The 26507-nt window shown below is 40.0% G+C and overlaps 1 protein-coding gene across 2 annotated transcripts in view; it reads left to right on the top strand.

The window, feature by feature from the left end:
- Nucleotides 1-26507, top strand: part of arhgap42a (Rho GTPase activating protein 42a) — a 231924-nt gene that overhangs the window by 152055 nt on the left and 53362 nt on the right. For both annotated transcript variants that reach the window (XM_052026620.1, XM_052026621.1), the window contains exons 5-6: nt 14803-14904; nt 16458-16568. In XM_052026620.1, the coding sequence (XP_051882580.1) occupies nt 14803-14904; nt 16458-16568 (213 nt within the window). The remainder of the gene's footprint in view (nt 1-14802; nt 14905-16457; nt 16569-26507) is intronic.

Genomic DNA, 26507 nt, shown 5'->3' on the forward strand with positions numbered 1-26507 from the left:
TCTAGACTTGCATGTGTAATCAGTTGGACAAGTGAAGGCAGCTACAGACGCCTATGGAATTACGGTCTTGCTGCAGTCTATGCCTTCAAGGGAAGAATGCAAAACTGATGGCTGGAAATTTCTTATTGTAGAAAAGCTGCAGTACTTTTATCAAATGCTATTTTAGATTCGGTGCATAATCATTTATCAATGTCCTGCCTCTTTTTTTCATACATCTCCAGATTGTTCATGGATTCCTTGATGATTAAATTTTTATATACTTAATATGTATATGGCATAAGCTTACTAGGATTTATCATGTGTCAAGCAAGTAGTATTGGTACTGTGAAACAAGATGAATTACAGCCTGTTTTTTTGATATGTGGCCACTGAAGTTATTGAGTTAATGTAAATAATAGCTTGGTGACTTAACTGGGAAAGGATTTCAGGCATGAAGTAGCTTTCCTTATTTGGTATTGTGGTTTGTTGGCCTCCAGCTGATAACTTTAGGGAGATCATTGTGAGATATATTGTTTGCCGTGGATCACTGAATTCATGAAAGACATTAAGCAGCATTTATTATAATGTCTGATGATCTTCACAAACTGATTACACCAAAGCCTAATTTTGATGTGAATTGCTAGCCATTTTAATTTGAAATAACTGATGACCAATTGCCTTTTTTTAAAATCTGCCTAGCTGCTACAATGTTGTTCAAGTTTATATCCATTACAAAGGCTTGTGTCTTTCTTCTTGGCTTTAAAACTGAAACAGGCAGAAAAAATATGAATGAAGTTTTTGTACCCTGCTACCCAGTGACTATTGTATCTGCAATCCCAGATAAAGAAAAAAAATGTGTACATTAGAATACTGGTCAGGGTATAGATGGTTAATGAACCTTATCTTTCCAGATGTTCACAATCTTGCTTGTGGGTTGTATTGTTTGTTTCTTGGTTTCTTGGCACATGATGACATTCAGATTAGCTTTTTTTTGTTTACTTAAGAATGTACTTTAGCATACGATAAAACCTGTTTTCCCACGATATTGTATTCACTTGTTAAGGCAATTCATTGAGAAATCAGTAAGAATAATTTTGCTTAAATACTTTAATTGGAAATGAGGGTTTTCAGAAACTTTTAGCCTCCAGTTTTCTGTAATTGGGTAAGTTAATTTGTTTATGCTTCTCATACCAATGTATTGACATGGTCTTCCAGTTAATTCTTGGTTTATCTATACCAACCAAGGAACTCTAATGAAGGAAACAAAATAAAATCACTGAATGTTTTCCAAGGATTATTGTTCATTTTTCTTTCCTATAAACTGAATATTTTCCAGCATAAGTTTTGTAAATCAGTGATATGATGAGACTGTAAGGATCCTTGTTAGCTATTTCAGCTATAAGTGGGTATTTTCAATGGCATCAAATGGTGCTAGTGATTGGAGTCACACTTTGCATGAAGGAAGGTGGTTGTGGTTCTTGTAGGTTAGTCTTCCCAGTCCCATGACATCACTGCAGGAGGTCCTCAGACCAGTGTCCTAACCCTAAATCATCTTGGTTTCTTCATCAATGACATTCCTCCAGTCATAAGGTCAGGATTGTCCATTTTCTCTGATTGTGCAATGTTCAATTTCTTTCGCAGCTCCATAGCAAATAAGGGAGTCCATGCCTGCATGCAACAAGATTTTAAAAAAGTCAGACATGGACTGATAAGTGGCAGGTAACATTTGCACTACAAGAGAGTGTCTAACCCCCTACCCTTGCTCTTGGGCAGCATTACCATCTTTCAGTCCTCCACCATCAATATCCTGGGTGCCACCAGGAATTCAATTGGACTAGCCAGTTACTACAAGAGCTGATCAGGGCTGGGCATCTTGTGGCAAAGTACTTGCTTCTTGACTTCTCAGTCTTTTCATCATCTGGAAGGCATGTCAGGAGTGTGGCAGAATATTCTCTACTTGCATGGTGAGTGCAGCATCATTAACTTTCGAGAAGTCCAACATCATTCAGGACAGAGCATCCAGCTTGACTGGCACCTAATCCACCATACTAAGCATTTATTTCCTCCATCACCAGCACATAATGTCTGCAGTGTACTATCTACAAAATGCAATGCAGTTACTCATACAGGTTACTTTAACCATATCTCCCAAACCTGCAGTATCTACCACCAGGAAGGCTGAAGGCAGCAAGCATATGGGAGCACCACCAGCTGCAGGTTCCCCTCCTAGTTGAACACCATCCTTACTTGGAAATGTATCATACTGTAATTTCTTCATTGTCATTGGATCTAAATCCTGGAACTCCCAACCCAACAGTACTGTCAGAGCACTTTTATCAGGAGGACTGGAAGAAGTTCAACAAAATGGTTTGCCACCACCTTCCCAAGAGCCGTTAGAGGTGGGCTGTCAATACTGGTCTTGCCAATGCTGCCCAGATCTTGCAATACAAATGAAAAAAAAACTGCTCGCTTGCACCAGTCTGTACGTTGGAATCGAGCCTTTTATAGTGTACTTAGTAGAAACTTTGGTCCGAAAATAAATGTGGTTAAACTGGAAAGAGTGCAGAAAAGATTTATGAAGGTGTTGCCAGGACTAGAGGGCCTGAGTTATAGGGGAAGGTTGGCCAGGCTAGGTCTTTATTCCTTAGAATGTAGGAGAATCAGGGGCGACCTTTATAGAAGTGTTTAAAATTATGAGAGGCATAGATGAGGTGGATGGTAACAGTCTTTTCCCCAGGGTAAGAGAGTCTAAAACTAGGGGGCATAAGATTAGGCTGAGAGGGGAAACATTTAAAAGGAATCTGACGGGCAACTTTTTCACACAGAGGGTGGTTAGTATATGGAATGAGCTGCCAGAAGAAGTGGTTGAGGCAGGTATACTTAAGAAGCACTTGGATAGATACATGGAGGGGCCGGGCTTAGAGGGATATGGGCCGAACGCAGGAAATTGGGACTAGCTGGGTGGGCACCATGGTTGGCATGGACTGGTTGGGCTGAAGGGCCTGTATCAGTGCTGTATTGCTCTATCACTAATCTCATATATAGGAGTCATTCTCTTTCCTTTATAAACCAAGATGTAATGGATTTTATTGTTAAATATATTTGTGATGTTTTATTCTCCATAAAATATTTAAAGTGTTGGTTAAAATTGTGGTTTTTATTTTCTGGTTTGTTTGTGTTCATTCTATATTAAGATTAGCTACTCAGCCAGCTTGATGATGATACTCTTTCTGGACACCAAGAATTTCAGTGACAGTTATCAGGAAAGGGGACAGCTAAGCCTTTATGAGCTGGTTCCTTTGAGTTCATTATAGAACATCATTGCCTCAGCCTTGACCGGAAAGAAAATGGGCCATTGTTTCGGAGCCAAGCGTTGGTGGAGGAGTCAAGTTAATCATTAAATGTAATCCTGCAGTACCTGACACATTACAAAAACAAATGGTGGATATGCACAGCAGGTCAAGCAGTGTCTGTGGAAAGAGAAACGGAGTTAACGTTTCAGGAAGAAGGTCTTTTGTCAGAACTGAGAAAGAGGGGGAGAAAAGTTTCAGGTTACAGAAGTTAAAGGGGGATGGATGAATTAGACAAAGGGAATATCAGTGATAGGTGAGGCTGGGTGGCTGTGGAGATAGTTTATTAATCTGTTTGTTATTTAGCAACACTCAGCTCTGGTTTCTGAATAACTGTCTCCCTCTCCCAGTCTACCCTTTTCTCAGTTAGAGGGTGACAAAGTAATGTGTTGGAAATGCTAGGTCAGAGTGTACCAATAGAGAAAAAAACAAAGGCCTATATCACAAATGTCAGAAATGACTAGTTCTCTTACAGACAAAGGAAGTGATTTATCAGAAGTTGGAGAATTCAATGTTGAGCCCATTGTTGACAGCTTTGGGACATATTACAGTTTGAATGAACAGGATGGAGGTGATGCCAGTGCTCCTGAATTGGCACAGTAATCTCCTACATCCTGCGGTACTTTCAGTTTGCCAGTATAGTGAATCTCATCTGCCTCCCTCTCCTGCTCTGCCATTTTGACAGCTGTCACTCTGAAACCTGTGCGCGGTGTCATTACCTTCCTGCATTCACAAGGTGGTCCAATCCCCACTCAGTTTCCAGGAACTGGACAGGATAGGAGTGGGGAAGTGGGAATAGGATAGGAAAAGAGACTTGAAATGAGTTATGTTAAGGTCAGGGTGAAAGAAAAAATGATCTTGTGGGAACAGGGAAGAGTGACTGAGTGTTGTTAATGATGGGCCATGATAGCATACTGATGTTTTGGGGGAGTGAGCTGGAGTATGTGAGTACAGAGGATACTGGCATTGGAGGTTGGGGCATAGGAACTCTGACAGAAAGAGATTGGGGAGTTAGTGGAACAGTGGCTAGAAATTGTGTTTCTTTCTAAAATGTGTTACCTCACACTTATCTGTGTTAAATTTCACTTCCCCAATTTCATTCTCCTAAGCAATTATTTATCGTAATTTTTTCCAATTGGCTGTGATGTTTTGTGTTTTTTTTTAACCATGTCTGTTTGAGTTTTTCTTAGTCTCTTTTTCAAACGTCTTATTGGCTGCACTCTGAAAATCCAAATGCCCTATATCGAATGCATTCCTTTGACATTTCAACATTACTGTGTACAAGTTCCCTTTAACAAGTGTACACTTGGCTATTCTTGATCACCCATGTGTTCTTAATTATCCCAAAGCACCTAACAAAAAAGGGAGAAAAACAAAAATCAGCAAAATTAACAAAGTAGAACAGGTGGTGAGCTACGTTGTGATAGCTACATATGATAGGCATTTCGAGTATACAGATAAATGAATTAGACCAAAGTGTTTGGGAGGAAATAGTGGAGAATCGCGCTGGCAGTTAAGGGTTTTGCTACAACTGGTAGAGTGCATAACACAGAGGATTACATAAAATGCCAAATGTTGCAAGATTCAAGAATGTAGAAGAGGACCCAAAATCTGGAAATGTTGCAGAGATATGGTGAAATCGGGAAGTTCCAGAGTCAGGGAGCAAAGCAAGTCAGGAGATGTGCAGGTGGAAATTAGTGTAGGACAGATAACTAACTTTGAACAAGTGTTTATGGAATATGGAAGACACAGATGACAAAGGGAAGTTAAAATTCACACTAACCAGGTAAGTTTCCATTGGTACATTTTATGTACTGTTAGCTATTACTACATCCTGCTTCTTAAATTCTTCTTTAAGATAATTCCTTTAATCCAGTTTTCTAATGCTATCATTACTTTAAGATTATCCTGTCCCATTTTTGAATTTTGCAGACAGCAAGGAAGTTTATTTTATTCTTCATACTTTCAGTACATTATCAATCATCTCCTCTAATTTCTAAAAATACATGTTTATATCTTCTAAACTGAAATACTTCTTGGAAGATTTGTCCACGCGCTTCTGCAATTAATTTAGTCACTATTTTGCACTCCCTCCAAAAATCTGACCCATTTTAAATAGTGAGATTAAGACACCACACAGTACTCCAGATGTGGTCTGATCATGGCCAGATAAAATTATCTCACTGCATAAGCTACACCTTTGGCTGGAGTTCTGAATTGGTTAAGTATATTGTAGGAGTTTTTTTTTGTATTACCAAGATCTGTTGCAATAATCAGTACTTATGCACAGAGATACTAATGAAGTGACTTTTAATTGGATTGTGGAAAATAATTAGCATTTCCATTGTATATGTTGATTGGAAACGAAGTAGGTAGCATAGATGCATTAATAATTATGTAAACAACCACCATTTTTAATTTTAAAATATAAGCCAAATTAAACATGTACTTCAGTCATTTGCATAATTTAGTGCAAAAATTCATGCCTATTTCATATCTACTTTAGAAGGGAAACTCCCAGTGATGTCTTATGTTGTAGTTGTACTGTCTCATTTGCTGGGTAGGCAAAATCTTTGGAGAGAGAGCAGAGTTAAGGTTTCAGGTAGATGATGTTCCAGTTCTGATGAAAAGTCATTGATCTGAAATGTTAATGGTCTCTCCCTATACAGATGCTGCTTGGCATGTTGACTATTTCTAACATTTTCTGTTCTTATTGTTGTGACATTATTAGACTTTATCTCACTCCCTCTGGCATTCAAGAAAGGTCTAAGCCAACAATTATGGAAAAACCTCATTTCTTTCTTGTGTAGACTGATTGAAATCATTCCTGCTACAGCCTGATCTTAGATGGCAATTGGAATCTTCTTCAATACCACTTTACCTTTGGTAGACATGAAGACTTGGATATTGAGTGGAACTGTTCTGTGTTTGCTAATTTTTAACCTCTAGGATCAGACCAGACTGCTGTATTTGAAGTCTTCTGGTTGTTAGATTATTTATTCAAATGGATTTCACAACATAAAGGGCAAGGTCTTTAAGCATGGTATTAAATGTCAAAATTACAGGGATTCACAGGATAATGAATGAATGTAAACAAAATTTAGTTTTTTTCCTCTTAAACTTTGTGAAACCACAAGAATAAAAAGTGATTTGGAAATTTAATCCATTTTTAATGGCTATGAGACAACAAGGTGTAGTTCTGTAGTTGTTGATTCTGTCAATTGTGCACAGTATATGAAGTGTAATTATACCACAAATTCACTGGTTTTTGGCATGTTCTCAAATGCTTGTGGAATTCTGATTTTTGTTCATGGTTCACTGACAGCCTCTAGTGGTAAAGAATAAATACTGCAGCAGAATACACAAGTGTTTCACATTTCTCTGTCACTATTATAAAGACAAAATAATTATAAAATTATAGATGCTTCTTACTTCTGCCTGGAATTGACCAATCTAAAGTTTATACATATCAAATGCATAATAGATTAATATAATGTAAGCTTGCCTGCCATGTGCAAAAATTAAAGATTAGTGTCCAGTGCCAATTATAAGGCAAGTGATTCCCACAGGTATCATGACTGCGCCTCCATCATCCCCGATCTCTCGTGTAAGGACTGCATTCCATTTTCCCAGTTTCTGTGTCTTCACCATTACCTTCAATTATGAGACTTTCCACACCAATGTCTTTAAGGTGTCTAGCTTTTTCCTTAACTGTGGATTCCCCAATACTATAATTGACAAGGGACTCAACTGTGTTGTCTCTGTTTCCTGTATTACTGCTTTCAACCCCTCTCTTTCCAGCAAAACACAGCTTGGACCTTGCCTTCCAGCCCACCATTCTCTCCAGTAAACCTGTCATCCTCTACAATTTCCTATGCCTTCAGCAGGACTTCACATCTCCTCTTCCCAGCATTCTGAAGGGAATACTGCCTCCATGATATCCTGGTTTGCTTTTCCATCTTCACCAACCACTCCCTTTTTCACTTTTCACAACACTGTCATATAAAAACACAGAAGATGCAACACCTTCCTATTTACTACTTTTCTTCCCACTATCTAGGAACTCAAGCAAAAATTCACTTGCACTTTTCAGTTTAGTTTATTACATTTGGTGCTTGTGATGTGGTTTCTTCTACATCAAAAGCCCACCACAGACTGGGTAATTGCTTTGCAGAGCACCTCTGTTCAGTCTACAAAGGTGCCTGTGAGCTTCCAGTCACCTGTCACTTCAGTTTTTCGTTCCACCCCGATTCTGACCCCTCTGTCTTTGGCCTTGAGTTCTGTTCGAAGAAAGTCCCTGAAAACTGGAGGAACAGCTGCTCATCCTTTATCTCAGCACATTGTAGCCATTAGGACTTGATAATTAATTTAACAATTTCAGATAACCACCATTTTTTCATTCTTCACATCTCTGTTTCAATTTGTTTTTTATTCTCATTTCTTTGAGCTTTTTAATGGTTACCTTGACAACTTTGTTCTGCATCCTGTCACTGAAATTCCCTCTGTTCTCTGCACCCCTCCCCCTCTTTGCAACTTGAAAAAAAGTTTATCTTCTCACTTTTCCATTTCAGAATCAAAATCAGATTTCTTATCACTGACTTACATGACATGAAATTTGTGGTTTTGCAACAGTGCAAGACATAAAATTACTATAAAATTGCAAAACTAAATAGTGCAAAAGGAAGGAATAATGAGGTAGTGTCCATAGACTGTTCAGAAATCTGATGGCAGAGGGGAAGAAGCTGTTTCTGAATTGTTAAGTATAGGTATTCAGGCTCCTGTATCTCCTCTGTGATGGTAATAACGAGAAGAGGGTTGGTCCTGGATGGTGAGGGTCCTTAGCGATGGATGCCATCTTCTTGAGGCACTGCATCTTGAAGATGTCCTCAGTGGTGGGGAGGTTTGTGCCCATGATGGAGCTGGCTGAGTCTACAACCCTCTGCAGCCTCTTGTGATCCTGTGCATTGGAGCCTCCATACTAGGCTGTGATGACACCAGTCAGAATGCTCTCCATCGCATATCTATAGAAATTTGCAGGAGTCTTTGGTGACATACCAAACCTCCTCAAACTCCTAATGAAGTAGAGCCGCTGGCATGCCTTCTTTGTGATTGTGTCAATGTGTTGGGCCCAGGATAGATCCTCTGAGATGTTGACACCCAGAAACTTGAAGTTGCTCATCCTTTCCACTGCTGACCCCTCAATGAGGACTGGTCCTTGAATGATGAAGGGTCCTTGATTCAGTTTCTCTCCCATAACCCAATGAGTCCTTCCATCATTATCTGTTTTGGTTTCTCAACATCTGCAGTTTTTCTGCTCCAATATAATTGATTAATAAGCGTTTCTCTGAACAAATGCCATTGCTTAATCAAAGTGGCCAGAGAAGTGCAGATTGGTCTGGCTTTAGCTGCTATTATATTATAGACTGCACGACACATGCAGAATTAGACACTGGAATCCACTCTGGACTGAAATGCTACAAGCAGGTTCTTAAGAAGATGGTGTTTGCTGTAGCTGTAAACATCTCAAATATATTCTTATGTATTTGGCTACATAATTTCAATACTATTGTGCTGTCCAATATCCCCATAAGAATATTTTCCATCGCTCTGTACTGAAGTAGTGAAATTACTCATTTCTGGGTGTCAACATCTCAGAGGATCTATCCTGGGCCCAACACATTGATGCAATCACAAAGAAGGCATGCTAATGAGACTAATTTTGCAATTCAGTTTCCATAGAGGCTTGTGTTGTGCAGGAAATATAGTGAAGATTGTCAAATGTCCTGTGCAGCAGTTTTATCTTTTCTTGGATTCCTTAATTGTTAACTATCTTTAGAAGTGACCAAATTTCAATTGGAACATTTAAACGACTGACTTCCTGCCCCTCTTTAAAACTGTCACAGCACTGGAATTACTTGTGTTATGCATCAATTAGTTGCTGCCGGATGGCCTTTTCTTACAGTAAAGTGGTGTTAACTTCTCTAGTAAATTCAATCCCAGTCAAAGCTACATGTCGTTCATAGATTTGGCTGCTTCATAGTTTTACTATGAAACCTAGGCTACTGGGTGTTTGAAAGTTGGGATCAAAAACCTGGAGATTTTGCACTTATATTCTATCTTTGCTCCGACACAGGATTTCTCTGATTTGCTTTCATACACAGACACTGTTCAGTGCAGCTTCTGGGTATCATATTGTCTTATAAAGAATAAAGCAAAGCCTTAATCCATGAATATTATGGATCTAAAAGTTACTGTGGCAGGCCAGCATTTATTGGCCTGCCACAGTAATTTTTAGATCCATAACATTCATGGATTAAGGCTCTGCTTTATTGCCCCTGCTTGTTTAATGTTGAGGCTTTTCAGGTGACAGGGGAAGTAGTAATGCGGTGGGAAAGCAATCAGGTAGAAGGATTCTGAAATTAATAGTGCAGGGTGCAGAGGAAGTGAAAACAAAGTGATGAATTCAATGTCTGATCAGTTAGAGGGAGAAGGAAAATTGGATTTATTAAAAACAAGAAAAACAATATAAGTTTAAAAGATTTCCAGTAGAATTAAAATTGCAAAGAATGAAGTCCCCATTTCCAATTTCAGTGCTGGAAACACTGACGGTTGTTAATTAACATTTTGGTAAAAGGGCACTTAGATGACATGTGAAAGTTTGGTTCGTAGCTAATGCAAATATTACCTTCCACAACATCTTATTGTGCTACTGGACCAAAAAGCATCCTTGGGTACTTAACATGTCACTAATGCACTTCCTGATTTTTAAGCGTTCTTGATGTGTGAGATGTGCTTACACACTGAATCAATCACGCGTGCCCTGTTATGTCAAAAGGTATGCAGTGCAAGTTTAGATTTGGTACAAATATGGCCCATGAATGGTATGAGCCTCTCACACTGAAGCAAGCTTTAACTGGAGGATTCCAAACAGCTCTGTGATGTTTATGATTCAATTGTTTTTCTTGGTGATAGCTAATATACCAGCTTGCTTGCAAGAACAGCTCTCTAATTCTCTCTCCAACCAATGTTCAATTGTTGTCTGCTCTACGATTCTATCTCCTTCATCCTCCCTATGAACCCCACTATTCCATCCCTGCCATCCTCTCTATCCCATCTCTCCACCCATTGTCAAGCAATCCACAACTCAACTGACTTATAAATTCCACAATGGTGGAATGTTGCGGAGGAAAGTCTTTACACGGATCTAAGCATTTGTACTATCGTGCCTCATGTCTTGGATCTGCTGCTGGTAATTTGCTTAGTGCTGCTTTGTTGTACCTTTAAAAGATTGCTGCAAAATTCGGGGCAAGGTGTTCTTGAGGCCCATGCATAAACTCAGTTATTGGCTTCCAAAATGCTGTTATTTAAGTGCAAATACAAGGGAGATTTCAGGCAAGGTCAGGTGTGATTTAAATGTGGAACACAAAATGAAATATCTTGAGATATCAAAATGATTCTTTAACAAACATGGAGTGCTCATGGACAACTTCATCACTTCACTGTCTCTGCATCAGCTCTCTCCTCTCTTTCATTGTCCGGGTCCTAAATATCTTTTTTTTTGTGTCTTTCTGAATGAATTGCAACAATGAGATGCCATTTATATATAAATAATGGATAACAAGATGTCTCATTTTGATTTCCACATTTAATTACACCTGACCCTGCAATCAACAGGATGTTTCTGGGCTAGAAATTATTCCTTTGCCCTTGGTTTTAGTAAAAGACTTACTCTCTTCCATCCAGGCCATTAACCATGGTTTGGCTCTCATTTTTGTTTCCTCAATCCCGAGGGACATAACTGGCTTAAGCATTCGTTGCCAGGTATTACTGTGTCACATCAAATTGGGCAGCACAGTAAAGCAGCTAGCAAAGCCACTATCTTACAGCGCCAGAGACCCAAGTTCTAATCTGACCTTGGATGCTGTCTGTGTGGAGTTTACATGTTCCCCCAGTGACTGCGTGGGTTTCCTGTGGCCACTGTTGTTTCTCTCACGTCCCAAAGATGTACAGGTTGCTTGGTTAATTGGCCACACTAAATTGCCCCGAGTGTGTAGGTGAGTGGTAGAATTTGGGGGGAGTTGGTAAGAATATAGGGAGAATAAAAACTGGGATTAATGTAGGATTAGTGTAAATGGGTTTTTGATGGTCAGCGCAGAGTTGGTGGGCTGAAGGGCCTTTTTCCATGCCAATCGCTCCATGACTCTGTACTATCAGATTCTCCTGACCTCTGCCAATGCTGCCTACTGTTCTTGGATCAGTTTGGAATGCAAAGCAAATGTTCACCTTCCTTTTCTCAGCTTCACACATCACCTTAAGCTCTGCTGCTCCTGCTATTGAAGTCTCCAACAAACATGGAGTGCTCATGGACAACTTCATCACTTCAGCTGTCTCTGCCTCAGCTTTCTCCTTTCCTTTATCGTCTGGGCCCTAAATATCCTTTTTCCTTGTTTCTTCTCCAAGTTCGCCTTTTCTTTGAGATATACTATGATTATCTTACAACCCACTATAATGTGACTAACCTGTGTACTTTATGACATTGTTTTTTTACCCTCCCATTCATAATTGCCCTTGCTGCATCTTCCTTGAAAAAAAGCTCAGACTTGATCCTTCTGTTCATATAACTGCCAGCCCTTCCTTTAGTTGTGTGTTCAATCCAAACTCCAAGAATACATTCAAAATGCAAATAAACTGCAGATGCTGGAAACCTGAAGTAAAAACAGAATACTGGAAATATTCTGGGGGAAGGCTGTGAGTGAACTGTGTGTGTAATGGGTGGATGGAACCAGGAGAGGATGGTGATGGTGGGATATGGCAGGGTGGGAAATGGGACAAAAATAGGAGGAACGGATGAGGATGGGGGGAGGAGGGGGGAAAGGGGGAAAAATCCCACTGGAGGGGAGGGTTACCTAAAGTTGGAAAACTTGATATTCATGCCATTGGGTTGTAGACCACCCAGGTGGAATATGAGGTGTTGCTCCTCTAGTTTGTGTTGGGCCTCACCCTAGCAGTGAGAAGGCTGAGGATGGACAGGTCAGTGTGGGAACGGGAAGGCGAGTTGAAATGGCATACACTGGAAGCTCAAAGTGGCCATTGCATACAGAGCATAGGTGCTCTGCAGAACTGTTGCTTGGCTTTGCTGGGTCTCATCAATGCAGAGGAGGCCACATCGGGAGCACCGAACACTGTAGACGAAGCTGGAGGAGGTGCACATGAATCTTTGCCTCACCTGGAAAGGCTGTTTAGGATTTGGTATGACTGAAACATGGAAATCACAAGCAGCCGTAGGGGAAGTGTAATCACTTTTTGTGTCAAGTTTTGGTTTCATTTATAATGAAATCCATATATACAGAGTTATTGTTATTCAGCCAGATTATTAAATGTTGAAACTGAGTTATGTTTGCATTACAATATTATTTTATGGGACATAAGAACAGAAGAAACAGGAGCAGGAGCAGGCCATCTGGCCCGTCGAGCCTGCTCCACCATTCCATAAGATCATGGCTGATCTGGCCGTGAACTCAAATCCACTGACCTGCCTTTTCCCCATAACCCTTAATTCCCCTACTATGCAAACATCTGTCTAACTGTGTCTTAAATATATTTAGTGAGGTAGCCTTGACTGCTTCCCTGGGCAAAGAATTCCACAGATTACCTCCTCTCCTGGAAAAGCAGTTTCTCCTCATCTCTGTCCTAAATCTATTCCCCCGAATCTTGAGGCTATGTCTCCTAGTTTTAGTCTCACCTACCAGTGGAAGCAACCTTCCTGCCTCTGTCTTATCTATCCCTTTCATAACCTTAAATGTTTCTATAAGATCCCCTCTCAATCTTCTGAATTCCAGCGAGTATAGTCCCAGGTGACTCAATCTCTCAGGCTAACCCCCATCATCTCCTGAATCAACCTGGTGAACCTCCTCTGCACTGCCTCCAAAGTCAGTATATCCTTCTTTAAGTAAGGAGACCAGAACTGCATGCAGTACTCCAGGTGCGGCCTCACCAGTACCCTGTACAGTTGCAGCATAACCTCCGTGCTCTTAAATTCAATCCCTCTAGCAATGAAGACCAACATTCCATTTGCCTTCTTCATAACCTGTTGAACCTGCAAAGCAACCTTTTGAGATATATGCACAAGCATTCCCAAGTCCCTCTGCACAACAGCATGCTGCAATCTTTCACCATTTAAATAATAATCTGATCTTCAATTTTTCCTTCCAAAGTGGATGACCTCGCATTTACCAACATTGTACTCCATCTGCCAGACTCTTGCCCACTCACTTAACCTATCTATATCTCTGTGTTGACTCTCCTCATCCTCTGCACAATTTGCTTTTCCACTCAATTTAGTGTCATCAGCAAACTTCGATTCACTACATTTGGTCCCCTCTTCCAAATCGTTAATGTATATCGTGAACAGCTGTGGGCCCAGCACCAACCCCTGCGGCACCCCACTCACCACTGATTGCCAACCAGAGAAACACCCATTTATCCCAACTCTCTGCCTTCTATTAGTTAACCAATGTTTTATCCATGCTAATACCTTACCCCCATACCTTACCCCCAACTCCTTGCATCCTTATCTTATAGATAAGGCTTTAATGCAGCAACTTATCGAACACCTTCTGGAAATCCAAGTATACAACGTCCACCTGTTCTCCTCTATCCACTGTGTTCATTATATCCTCAAAGAACTCCAGTAAATTTGCCAAACAGGACCTCCCCTTCCTGAATCCATGCTGTGTCTGCCTGATGGAACAGCTTCTATCCAGATGGCTCGCTATTTCTGCCTTAATGATAGCTTCAAGCATTTTCCTGACTACAGACGTTAAACTAATTGGTCTGTAGTTTCCTGCCTTTTGCCTACATCCTTCTTAAAGCAGTGGTGTGACATTCACTGTCTTTAAATCTGCTGGGATCTGCCCAGAGTCCAGAGAATTTTGGTAAATTATCACAAACGCCTCTACGATAACTTCTGCCATTTCTTTCAGTACCATGGGATGCATCTCATCAGGACCAGCGGACCTATCTACCTTGAGGGACAACTTTTGTTTATATTAATTTGCCTTTATTTCATATTGGTTACCAATATTTGGAAGTATGTTTGATTTAAGAAACGAAGTTTGTGGTGTTGTTCAGTTAATGGAAGTTGAAATTGATATTTCATTGCAAACATTGATTAGCAATGCTTTAAGGATCTACATATTCTAAGTATAAGCATCCTGCAGTGAGTTAGTATTATTCAGTTTGGTAAAATATTGCATTATCATTGATTAATTTTGGTATCTTCAAATAAACTGGTTTAATATATTATTACTATTATTTTGTTTCTATTCTGCTTATAAATTGGTATTCACTTTTTTCAGTCAAATATTAAAATTGTTAAATTAACAAATTAAAAGTAATACACCAATCAAGTATGTATGTCTCATTGTTTCAAAAGCTATTGAGTACTTGCTCAAAAAAAAATATATGCTTTTAGGAAGGAAAGAAGAAGTTTGATAAAGAAAGTGAGAAATACTACTCTATATTGGAGAAACATTTGAATTTATCGTCAAGGAAAAAAGAAGCACATTTACAAGAGGTAACAAGTTCCTTGTCTTTATAAGGAATATTTTTTGTATAAATCCAAGTGTATTGAAATACAAATATTTATTAAAGGATTTAAAATTTCCTTAATATAGTTAACTGTAAGGGGGCCTTATGATGTTAATGGAATAATTCTTTCCTGCCCTCGGATTATGAGTTCATCCTGTAGTTTAAGCACAAGTTTTTGATTAAGGAAACCATGTATTTGAAAAATCTTTATTTCCACAATTTGAGGATGAATGCCCTTTGCCATATCTTCCACAGATACGGTAGGTGATTTCCATTGCATTGGGACAATAATGTAGACTAAATGGTGTGTTCTGAATGAATCGTGGGGCCTGGTTGTACACGCTCGTAATAAAATTAAAACAGAAAATGCTGGAAACTCTCAGCAGGTCAGGCCACATCTGTGGGAAGAGAAGCAGAGTTAACGTTTCAGGTCAGAGACACTTTGTCAGAACTGGGAAGGAGATAAATGAAGTTGGGGGAGGCGGAAATGTAACTGTTAGGGTGAAACCAGGGTCACCATGGGGATAAACTGTAAACAAGGTCATCTGGCCAGTGAGTGAATGGGAGTAGTTAGAGAGAGAGAGAGAGAGAGAGAGAGAGAGAGAATGTAGACAAAAGAACATTGACAAAAGAACGTAGGCACACCAAGTGCAGAGCAGGAAGACATGCCTGGCAGCTCAGACTGAGCATGTCCTCCACTTACAGAGGGGAAAAAAGAGAGTTTAAAAAAAACCAACAAGCTGTGCTTGGGGTTTTCAACCTGAAACATTAACTCTGTCTCTCTTCCCGCAGATGCTGCCTGACCTGCTGAGTATTTCCAGTGTTTTTTTTAAATTTCAGATTTCCAGTATCCGCAGTTTTTCTTTTGATTTTCATATTCATTTCTATAAGTCTTTTAAAGTAGCAGAACATGTTGAAAGAGTGGTTAATGAAGCTTGTGGGATAGAGTATAAGGCAGGGGATGCTTAGCTGATTTTTTAAAAAAGAAGTGGTCAGGCCTCCGATGGAGCATTGAGTTTAATTCTCATCACCTCACTCTTTAAGTTGTTTGAAAGAGTATCGAAAATAATTACGTCATTTTACCAGATTGTCCCCAGGGATTGGATATTCTATCTGAAAAGCTATACAGGAATAGCTGCTTGGCAAAAAGAAGCTTGAGAGGTGTGCATAGTCATGATAGGTTTAGCTAGGTTAAATGCAAGGAGAATGTTTCCAATAGCAGATAGTTAAAAAAGTCACAAGGGAAATATGTAAAACTTTTTTTATGCAGAGGATAGTTATGATCTGGAAGTCACTTCTTGGAAACAATCAATCAGGAGTTTTAAGAGGGAATTGGACAGGCACCCAAGGGAAAATAACTTTCAGGGCTTTGTCGAAAGAGCAGGGCAATGGGATTGATGGGAGCTGGATTGGACTAGCTAGAATGCATGGTCTCTTCTTGTGAGATGACAATTCCATGATTCCTTATTTTCTATGATGAGTTTTTAAGTTAAATCAAACTGGCATTATGAACAAAATGCAAATTCTTTCATTTCGCAGGCTGACACACAAATTGACAAGGAACGACAGAATTTTTATGAAGCTTCATTGGAATATGTGTTCAAAGTTCAAGAAGTACAGGAGAAAAAGAAGTTTGAATTTGTTGAACCTGTAAGTTGATGCTTCATAATTTCCCTACTAGAGAACATCTTGACATGGCAGTTTTTTTTGCCAAATGATATTCCAGCATTTCTTTTTATGCTTTCAACTGTTAGGAGCTGTTTTTGCTGTGGAATTTTAAGTATTTGCAATTCAATTACTTAAAATGCTTTTAAAAGAATAAAAGGATCATGCATTTATTTTATTATATATAATACTAATTAAATATAACAATATTAAAACTTAAACAGAATATCCATATTAATATTTCACATAAAAAAACAGTGGAGAAGTGTGAATCCCTGCTTGTCAAGTTCAATTTGAACTTTCCTCAAAGATCATGTTTATCACATGAAGACGTATGTATTCTGTTTCACAAGCCAAATGGAGAAAGTAGGTTTCTTTACTTTAGGTTCAGTTTAGTACATCAAGTGCTTTTTCCATCTGTGCTTTAATTAGGTTGAATCCCTTGCCAGGAGAAAAGCCTTGGAAATTTAACCTTTAAAGCCTTGGTTCCAGTCTGTATCTGAAGAGTACAGACTGCTCATTGGGAACAAACAGGTTCCATTTTTACAGATGTCCATAAATCGATGTTGTCCATGAGTCAGAAAATATACAAAAATCACTTGACATGGTAACCGTACCTCCATTGTATTGTAATGGCATCAAAAGCACAAAAGGCTGATAAGAAAGGATAATTACTAAAAGTGGAGAGAGAGAGAACGGAAACTAATTCTGTTGTTTGTAGGAACGAACGTATGTACGTCGGACTTTTGAATTTAATAATATTATGGGAGCTCGTTCACATGTAGGGGTGTCCATAAGTCAGGCATTAGTAACTGAGGGACAGCCATGGTCAGACATCCATAGTTCTGACCACCTTCAGAAGGTCACACATGAAAATTCTCGTGATACAGGTAAATGATTGATTGGCTCAAATGAATTGGCCTGGATTTTCATGTGTCTTGTTGCTCGCTTGTCCTTGTTTGCTTGGAATGGATACCCAAGCACAGTCTTCTACTAGGAAGCCAGCTGACCAGTGAGACCCAGTGCAGCCTGTTTCTGAGCAAACCTGATATGGTCCACCCTCAAAGTACATAAATTAAATTCATTTAAAAAGGTGAATCGCCTTGTGCTTCTGTCCACTGCAGTATCTTCCCTTTCAAATCAATGGGCCTATTGGATCCATAGTTTTATCAGGCAAGTTTTCCAACCTAACTACTGCTACAGTTTGCAAACTCCCAGTGGACTCCATGGAGAGTTAAACAGGAGAGCAAAGTTGTCCCAGAATTGTTGACCAGTTCAGGACATTTGCCTTCCCTCAGGAGTCTCAAACTTTTGCCCAGTTATGTAGATAAAAATCCAGCAATTCTAATTGGAATTAGTGGTTTTAATTATAAAATCTGGACTAACCATTAAATGAACAACAAATTGCACTTACTCTGAGATGTCCTGCCCTGACCTTTGTGGTCTTGATTACAAACACCCCCTCTTCTTAACCTTCCATTCGCACTTCACCCTTTAGCTTTACCCAGACCACAAGGTCTTGATTTTTGTTTTGTTTGTGTTGTGACCCAGTCCAACAATCCAAATCCAAGCAAGGCCTATTTCTTTTGAATATGGTGTTTTGCAGGGCCATTAGTGCGCATTTAATGTGCCTTTCCCAGGACCAAAGAAGTTCAAAGCCTGTATCTATGGTTAATGTACATTCCATGACATGAAACTGGTCCTGCTGTCTTTGGCCCCAATGCCAGTCTGAAGTGTTGGATTCCACTCCTGACCTAACCCCATCTAACTCCTTCAGTTGCCTCAGGCACACAGTTGAGCTTTTCCCAATTAACAGTTGCCAACCATCCAACTCGATTGATGATGCTGGTAATACTTCACCCATGTACTCCATGCCCCCAGCATTCATAAATTACCTAAGGTGAGGTCAGGATAGTTCACACAGAATTCTTTCCCACTTACTGCTCAATTACTGAGCTAAAAATAACATGGATATCAATTACTTCAAGATGACAAACGTTTCTATACTTGGGATGATGGATAGAGCTTTAAGTGTTATAATAGAATGATTTCCCAGTGCCCTGCACTGACATACCTTGTAGCAAATGTGTAAGTCATCTTCACTCTTGTTAAAAATAAATATCTGCACAAAGAATAAATAAAAAGGGAAACAGTTCCCAAATCTGTATTGGTATTCTATAGTGGAGGCCATCTCCCTGGCTCTAAATTCATTTCTGGAGTATCTAGGCAGTAAACACACCTATGTTAGACTATTGTTTATTGACTACTGCTCCACCTTCAATACTATAAATCCAAGCAAACTCATCACCAAACTCTGAGACCTGGGACTCAACACCTCCCTCTGCAACTGGATCCTTGACTTTCTGACCAACAGACCGCAATCAGTGAGGATAGGCAGCAACACCTCCAGCATGATCATTCTCAACACTGGTGCCCCACAAGGCTGCGTCCTCAGCCCTCTACTCTACTCCCTATACACGCATGACTGCGTGGCCAGATTCTGCTCTAATGCCATCTACAAGTTTGCAGATGACACCACCGCAGTGGGCCGAATCTCAAATAATGATGAGTCGGAGTACAGGAAGGAGATAGAGAGCTTAGTGACATGGTATCATGACAACAACCTTTCCCTCAATGTCAGTAAAACAAAAGAGTTGGTCATTAACTTCAGGAGGGAGGGTGGTGTACATACACCTGTCTACATCAGTGGTGCTGAGGTCGAGAGGATTAAAAACTTCAAGTTCCCAGGAGTGAACATCACCAATAGCCTGCACTGGTCCAACCACATTGAAGCCATGGCCATGCAAGTTCACCAACACCTCTACTTCCTCAGGAGGCTAAAGAAATTTGGCATGTTCCCCTAGACACTCTCCAACTTTTATCTATGCACCATAGAAAGCACCCTTTCTGGATGCAACACTGCTTGGTTTGGCAACTGCCCTGCCAGGACTACAAGAAACTGCAGAGAATTGTGGACATAGCTCAGCACACCATGGAAACCAGCCTCCCCTCCATGGACTTCTATGCTTCTTGCTACCTTGGTAAAGCAGCCAGCATAATCAAAGACCCCACCCACCTGGGAAATTCTCTCTTTTCCCCTCTCCCATCAGGCAGAAGATACAAAAGCCTGAAAGCATGTACCACCAGACTCAAGGACAGTTTCTATCCCACTGTTATAAGGCTATTGAACAGTTCCCTTGTATGATAAGATGGACTCTTAACCTCACAATTTACCTCTTTATGACCTTGCACCTTATTGTCTACTGGCACTGCACTTTCTCTGTAGCTCTGACACTTTACTCTGCATACTGTATTGTTTTACCTTGTACTGTCTCAATGCACTGTGTAATGAAATGATCTGTATGAACAGTATGCAAGACAAGTTTTTCACTATAGCTCAGTACAAGTGACAATAATATTCCAATTCCATAGAACCATAGAACAATACAGCACAATACATGCCCTTCGGCCCACCATGTTGTGGCGACCTTCAAACCATGCCTAAGACTAACTAACCCCTTCCTTCCACTTATTGCCTTATTTTAAATTCCTCCACATGCTTATCTAAGAGTCTCTTGAACTTGACCAACTTATCAGCCTCCACCACCACCCCAGGCAGCACATTCCATGCACCAATCACTCGCTGGGTGAAAAACCTCCCTCTGATATCTCCCTTAAACTTCCCACCCATTACCTTAAAGCCATGCCCTCTTGTATTGAGCATTGGTGGTGCCCTCGGAAAGAGGCGTTGGCTGTCCACTCTATTTATTCCTCTTAATATTTTGTATACCTCTATCATGTCTACCCTCATCCTCCTCCTCTCTAAAGAGTAAAGCTATACTCTCCAATCCAGGCAGCATGCTGGTAAATCTCCTCTGCACCCTTTCCAACGCTTCCACATCCTTCCTATAATGAAGCGACCAGAACTGGACACAGTACTCCAAGTGTGGTCTAACCAGAGTTTCGTAGAGCTGCATCATTACCTCGCGGCTCTTAAACGCGATCCCACAACTTATGAAAGCTAATATCCCATAAGCTTTCTTAGCTACCCTATCCACCTGTGAGGCAACTTTCAGTGATCTGTGGATATGAACCCCCAGATCCCTCTGCTCCTCCACACTCCCCAGAATCCTGCCATTAACCTTGTACTCCGCCTTGGAGATTGTCCTTCCAAAGTGCACCACCTCACACTTCTCCAGATTGAACTCCATCCGCCACTTGTCAGCCCAGCTCTGCATCCTATCAATATCCCTCTGTAAGCTTCGACAGCCCTCCACACTATCCACAACACCACCGACCTTTGTGTAATCTGCAAACTTGCTAACCCACCCTTCCACACCCTCATCCAAGTCATTAATAAATATCATGAAAAGTAGAGGTCCCAGGACCGATCCTTGTGGGACACCACTAGTCACAGCCCTCCAATCTGAATACACTCCCTCCACCACTACCCTCTGCTTTCTACAGGCAAGCCAATTCTGAATCCACATGGCCAAGCCTCCCTGGATCCCTTGCCCTCTGACCTTCTGAATAAGCCTACCATGTGGAACCTTGTTAAATGCCTTACTAAAATCCATGTAGGCCACATCTACTGCACTACCCTCATCAATCTTCCTGGTCACCTCCTCAAAGAACCCTATCAGGCTTGTGAGGCAAGATCTTCCCTTCACAAAGCCATGCTGGCTGTCCCTATTCAGTCCATGGTTCTCTAAATGATCATAGATCCTATCTCTTAGGATCCTTTCTAGCAGTTAGCCCACCACAGATGTAAGGCTCACTGGTCTGTAATTTCCTGGACTATCCCTACTACCTTTTTTGAATAAGGGGACAACATTTGCCACCCTCCAGTCCTCTGGTACCATTCCCATGGACAATGAGGACTCAAAGATCCTAGCCAATGGTTCAGCAATCTCCTCCCTCACCTCGTGAAGCAGCCTGGGGAATATTCCGTCAGGCCCCGGGGACTTATCTGTCCTAATATTTTCTAACAGCTCCAACACATCGTCTCTCTTGATATCTACATGCTCTAGAACATTAACCTTACCAACACTGTCCTCAGTGTCTTCAAGACCCCTCTCCTTGGTGAATACTGAAGAGAAGTATTCATTGAGAACCTCACCCACTTCCACAGCTTCCAGGCACATCTTCCCACCTTTGTATCTAAATGGTTCTCCCTGAAGTCTTAAATAATCACACAGTTGTGATGTAAACAGACCTCGTACATGTTTAGAAATGCATGTGTAATTTACTAACTTTTCTTCCTTTTCAGGTCCAAAGTAGTTGGAAATACCAGAATACAATTTCCTCTGGTTACCACTGAGAATTTATAAAATAGAATTACTTTACTTTCATCGATGAACCTTTTAGCAAGGAGCCAGCAACTAAAGGAACATACTCCAGTTAGTTGTTTAAGTAGTTCTGCATGAATAGGTGGATTGAGGATACACTATGTTTAATGAATTGATCATCAATGAAGAAAGAGTTTGTTAGACTAATTCTTCTCACCAACTTAGTTATCTGCTCCTGTTTTTTCCTACCATTGAGTATTTATGAATGGTGGATTCAGTGGTAACCAGTCTGTCTGGTTCCTGATTAAGCATTGGAGAAATTCCTGATGTTGCAGCTGATTATCATTGTGCTTTGCTGTGTTGATTAATTGATTTTCCAATGCAAGATGTACTTCTGAAAAAAAATTATCTCTATAAACAGATTTTTAATTCACCATTTTTAATCTGGAAAAACATAATTCAACATTGTTTTCATATTGGACTAATTAATGTGTTACGCAGTGTAACTGGACACATTTCATACATTTCTACAAATATAAAATAGTGAAGAAGCTTACACTTAAGGTTTAGCTGGTTGTAAGCCGCTGAGACTTTTAAATAAGGTTGCCAAGAGATTTTTTTATTTCCATTTGCAGTGATTGTTTATTGTGGGGACTTTTAATTTTGTACTGAAGTCCTCTTTCAGTTCAGTCTGTTCACTGAGTCAATGTAAAAAAACTCGCTATGAACTTGGTGACCTGTAACCAGTTGGGTACTGCAGGGATCAGTGCTGAGACTGCAGCTGTTTACAATATATTAGTGATTTGGAGAAAGGAACCAAATGCACTGCAGTCAAATTTCCAGATGAACTAATGTGGGTGGGAAAACAAGCTGTGCGGAGGATGGTAGGTTGTGAATGGGCCAAGAGTTGGCAAATAGAGTTAGAATATAGGAAATTGTGAAGTTGTTCACTTTGGAAGGAAGAATGATGAAGCAGGTTATTATTTAAATGGAGAAAGACTGCAGAAAGTTGGAGTACAAGAGGATTTAGGGGTCCAGCTGCATGAAACACAATCAGCTGGCAAACGGGTGCAGTAGGTAATCTGGAAGATGATGAAATGGTGGGTTTTTATTTCAAGGGAGCTGGTGTGTTTAAAAAAAAAGTGGGGAAGTTTTGTTGCAACTGTACAAGGCACTAGTGAGGACGCATTTAGAATACAGTTTTGGCCCCCCTATTAAAAGAATTATATCTCATTGGCAGCAGATCAGAGAAGGTTCACTGGAATGATGGTGGGATGTGGAGGAATTGTCTAATGAAGAAAGGTTGAACATGTTGGTCTCTACTTAAATTTAGAAGAAGTAATCATGTTGAAACATTTAAGACTAAAGGGTTTGACAGGGTAAATGCTAGGAGAACATTTCCCTTCATGGGAAAGTCTAGGACCAGAGAATATAATCTAAGAATAAGGGGGCACACATTTAAGATTGAGATGAGGAATTCCTTGCCCTAGAAGTCCATGAAGGTTGAATCTTCAAATATACTTCAAGCTGAGATATATTTTTATTAAATGAAAATATCAACAGTTATCAGGGTAGGGTAGGAAAATAGGACCAGCCATGCTCTTGCTGAATGACAGTGTAGGGTCAAGGGACTGAATGGGCTTGCCTAGTTCTGGAGGTGTGAGTGAAACTGTAAGGGTAAATGCTGGCAGCTGAAGTATTTGCAATAGATAAGCTGTGCTAAAATGATGGTGCAGTGTTACACAGGGAAGCCTGACAGTGTTGTTCTGTGAATCATGTAATTGAAGATTTCAGTCTTTATTTGACTTCCACAAATGGTGCTAGGGTGACCCACCAATGTTCTTTTAATGCATTAAAAGGTAGTAAAGCAATTTTTTTTCTGGGTTTGTTAATGTAAAGGTAATTGGAGCTCTCAATACTTGAACGGTATGGGTATTGAGGTTTATGGTAGAAATTTAAATCAATGGGGACTTAACTGAGTACCAGAGCAGGGTTAAGAGAACGTATGTCCTAATGTTGTTTATTCCCAACCATAACATCCTCTAACTTACAGCAAACATGCCATGGAAGATTGGCAGATTTAATGTAATAACTTGTATCTCTGGACTCTTTCACCTGTTCAAGATTTAGATTTGTAAAATGCAACATATAATTCAGATTACTGACCAGTCTCACTCCCACGCTTCTTGGCCTGGATACATGGGTCAATTGTCCTGGGCCTCCCGATCCCAGAATAGGGCAGCAAGGCCTCTGTAGTGACCAGGCCCTGGATCCCTTCCCTAGAATGCCCTGACAGGCCTTGGCAGATGTGTAAAACTGTGTCCTGTTAAAGTCTGTGAGAGTTTGTAAAATTTAGTAGATATCTCTGATATATAGATGCATTTAAAAATGATTGAACTATTTACATTATTTAAACATTCATATTTTTAATTGTTCATTAAAACAATAAATAAATAATAAACTAGAATATGCAACTGAACTGTCCTTAATGGGTAGATCTGGCTGGCAGTGGTTCATAGAAGCAAATTCCCCAGTGTGATGCAGAGGGATCCAGTACAATTAGGAGGAGTTGAATGATGGAGCAGAGTCGTAGATGCACGGACATCTTGTACTCAGCTCCTTCCGATCTCACAGTACTAATTAAATCCAGGCCTGTGAGTGGCTGGATACTGGAACCACCACCCACAGACCTTGCATGTCAGCTCAGTCTTAATCTGTGTGATAGATAATTTTGAATCAAAAAAAATTTTAGACAAACTTCTGAGTTTATGTGATGTGTACGCTTTTACTTATTCAAACTATATTTAAGTACTACATTTTCTTGTAATGAACTGAGTATTTAAAGCAAGGTGTTGATTCTATCTGAATGGGAGAATGTGTCAAAACAGATTTTGCCTGTAGAGTGTTGGTCTATACTGCCCTCCAGTGTATTATAGTACTTTATTTTGGCATTTATTTACTTTCAGTAGTACTTCAAGACAACCGTAGATGCATCTTGAAATGACAACTGAAATTCTTATTAGGAAAATGTTTATAGTTGTGGTTCAATTAATTTTCTTTTCATAGTAACCTCAGAAGTGGAACTCGGACAAAGCTTCATAATTACTGCCTGTCCATCTCAATGAATTCTGAAATTTCATGTTCACCATCAATCTACGACTAAATATCTGACTGATTTTTTTTTTCAAAATTTGCATTTGTATTTAACTTAGTTGTCAACATATGAAAGTTACACATTCAGTCCCATTTTAGGACTTTGAATACACAGTTTATTTGGCTACTTTAGAGATTACTAAGGGAGAACTGCATCACTGAGTTCCAAACTTCTAGATGAGAAATATAAGTAAAGCCTTTTTTTAAACAATTTCATGTGCATATAATATAACCCAAAGCAGGAACAAGGAAAATACACAGCAATTTTCCCTCAAGTGAGGTTATCAAGAACTGATTACCAGATTGAATAATTAATGTATCAAAATTGCTTTTTGTGGGAAATTGTGAATATTTTCAAAAGTAAGATAGAAGGTAAAGAGGGTACTTTGAGATGTTATGAAATGCACAGCATTTTTATTTTCTTTCTTTTTTTAAAGCTGGCTTTAGATATCAAAAACTAAAATGTACTACTAACTCAATGCTGGAGTATCTTGGTGAAGTGCAACTTGTGAACTGCGGAGTTGCCAGGATGCATTATAACGAACAATAAAACATAGAACATAGAAAAATACAGCACATGATTTTGTGCCGAACTAATTAAGCTTATGACACCTAATGCCTTCTGCCTGCACATGGTCCATATTCCTCCATTCTCTGCACATTCATGTGCCTATCTAAGAGCCTCTTAAGTGCCTCTATCATATTTGCCTGCACTAAAACCACTCCTGGCAGCACATTCCAGGCACCCACTAATCTCTGTGTAAAAACAAAAACTTGCCCCACATTTCTCCTATGAGGTTCCCCCTCTCACCTTAAGTGCATGCCCTTTGATAGTGGACATTTCAACCCTGGAGATAAAGACACTGGCTGTCCACTCTATCAATGCCTCTCATTTTATAAACTTCTATCAGGTCTCCCCTCAGCCTCTGCCGCTCCAGAGAAAACAACCCTAGTTTGTCCAACCTCTCCTTATAGCACATGCCCTCTAATCCAGGCAGCATCCTGGTAAACCTCTTCTGCACCCTCTCCAAAGCCTCCATATCCTTCTTCTAATGGGGCGACCAGAATTGAATTCAATACTCCAGATGCAGCCTAACCAGAATTTTTAATGCTGTAACATAACTGTCTGACTTTTGGACTCAATGCCTCAACTAATAAAGTCAAGCAAGCCATATACTGCCTTTACCACCCTATCAACTTGTGCAGTCACTTTCAGAGAGCTATGGACTTGGAACTCAAGATCCCTCTGTACATCAATGCTGTTAAGGGTCCTGCCATTAACTGTGTACTTTCCCTTTGCATTTGATCTCCCAAAGTGCAATACCTCACACTTCGCTGGATTAAACTCCATCTGCCATTCCTCCTCCCATATCTGCAACTGATCTATATCCCGCTGTATCCTTTGGCAACCTTCTACCAATCCACAAGGCAACCAATCTTTTGCTATCAGCAAACTTACTAACCCATCCATCCATGCTTTCAT

Source organism: Pristis pectinata, chromosome 11, assembly GCF_009764475.1.
Source record: "Pristis pectinata isolate sPriPec2 chromosome 11, sPriPec2.1.pri, whole genome shotgun sequence".
Classification (NCBI taxonomy): Eukaryota; Metazoa; Chordata; class Chondrichthyes; order Rhinopristiformes; family Pristidae; genus Pristis; species Pristis pectinata.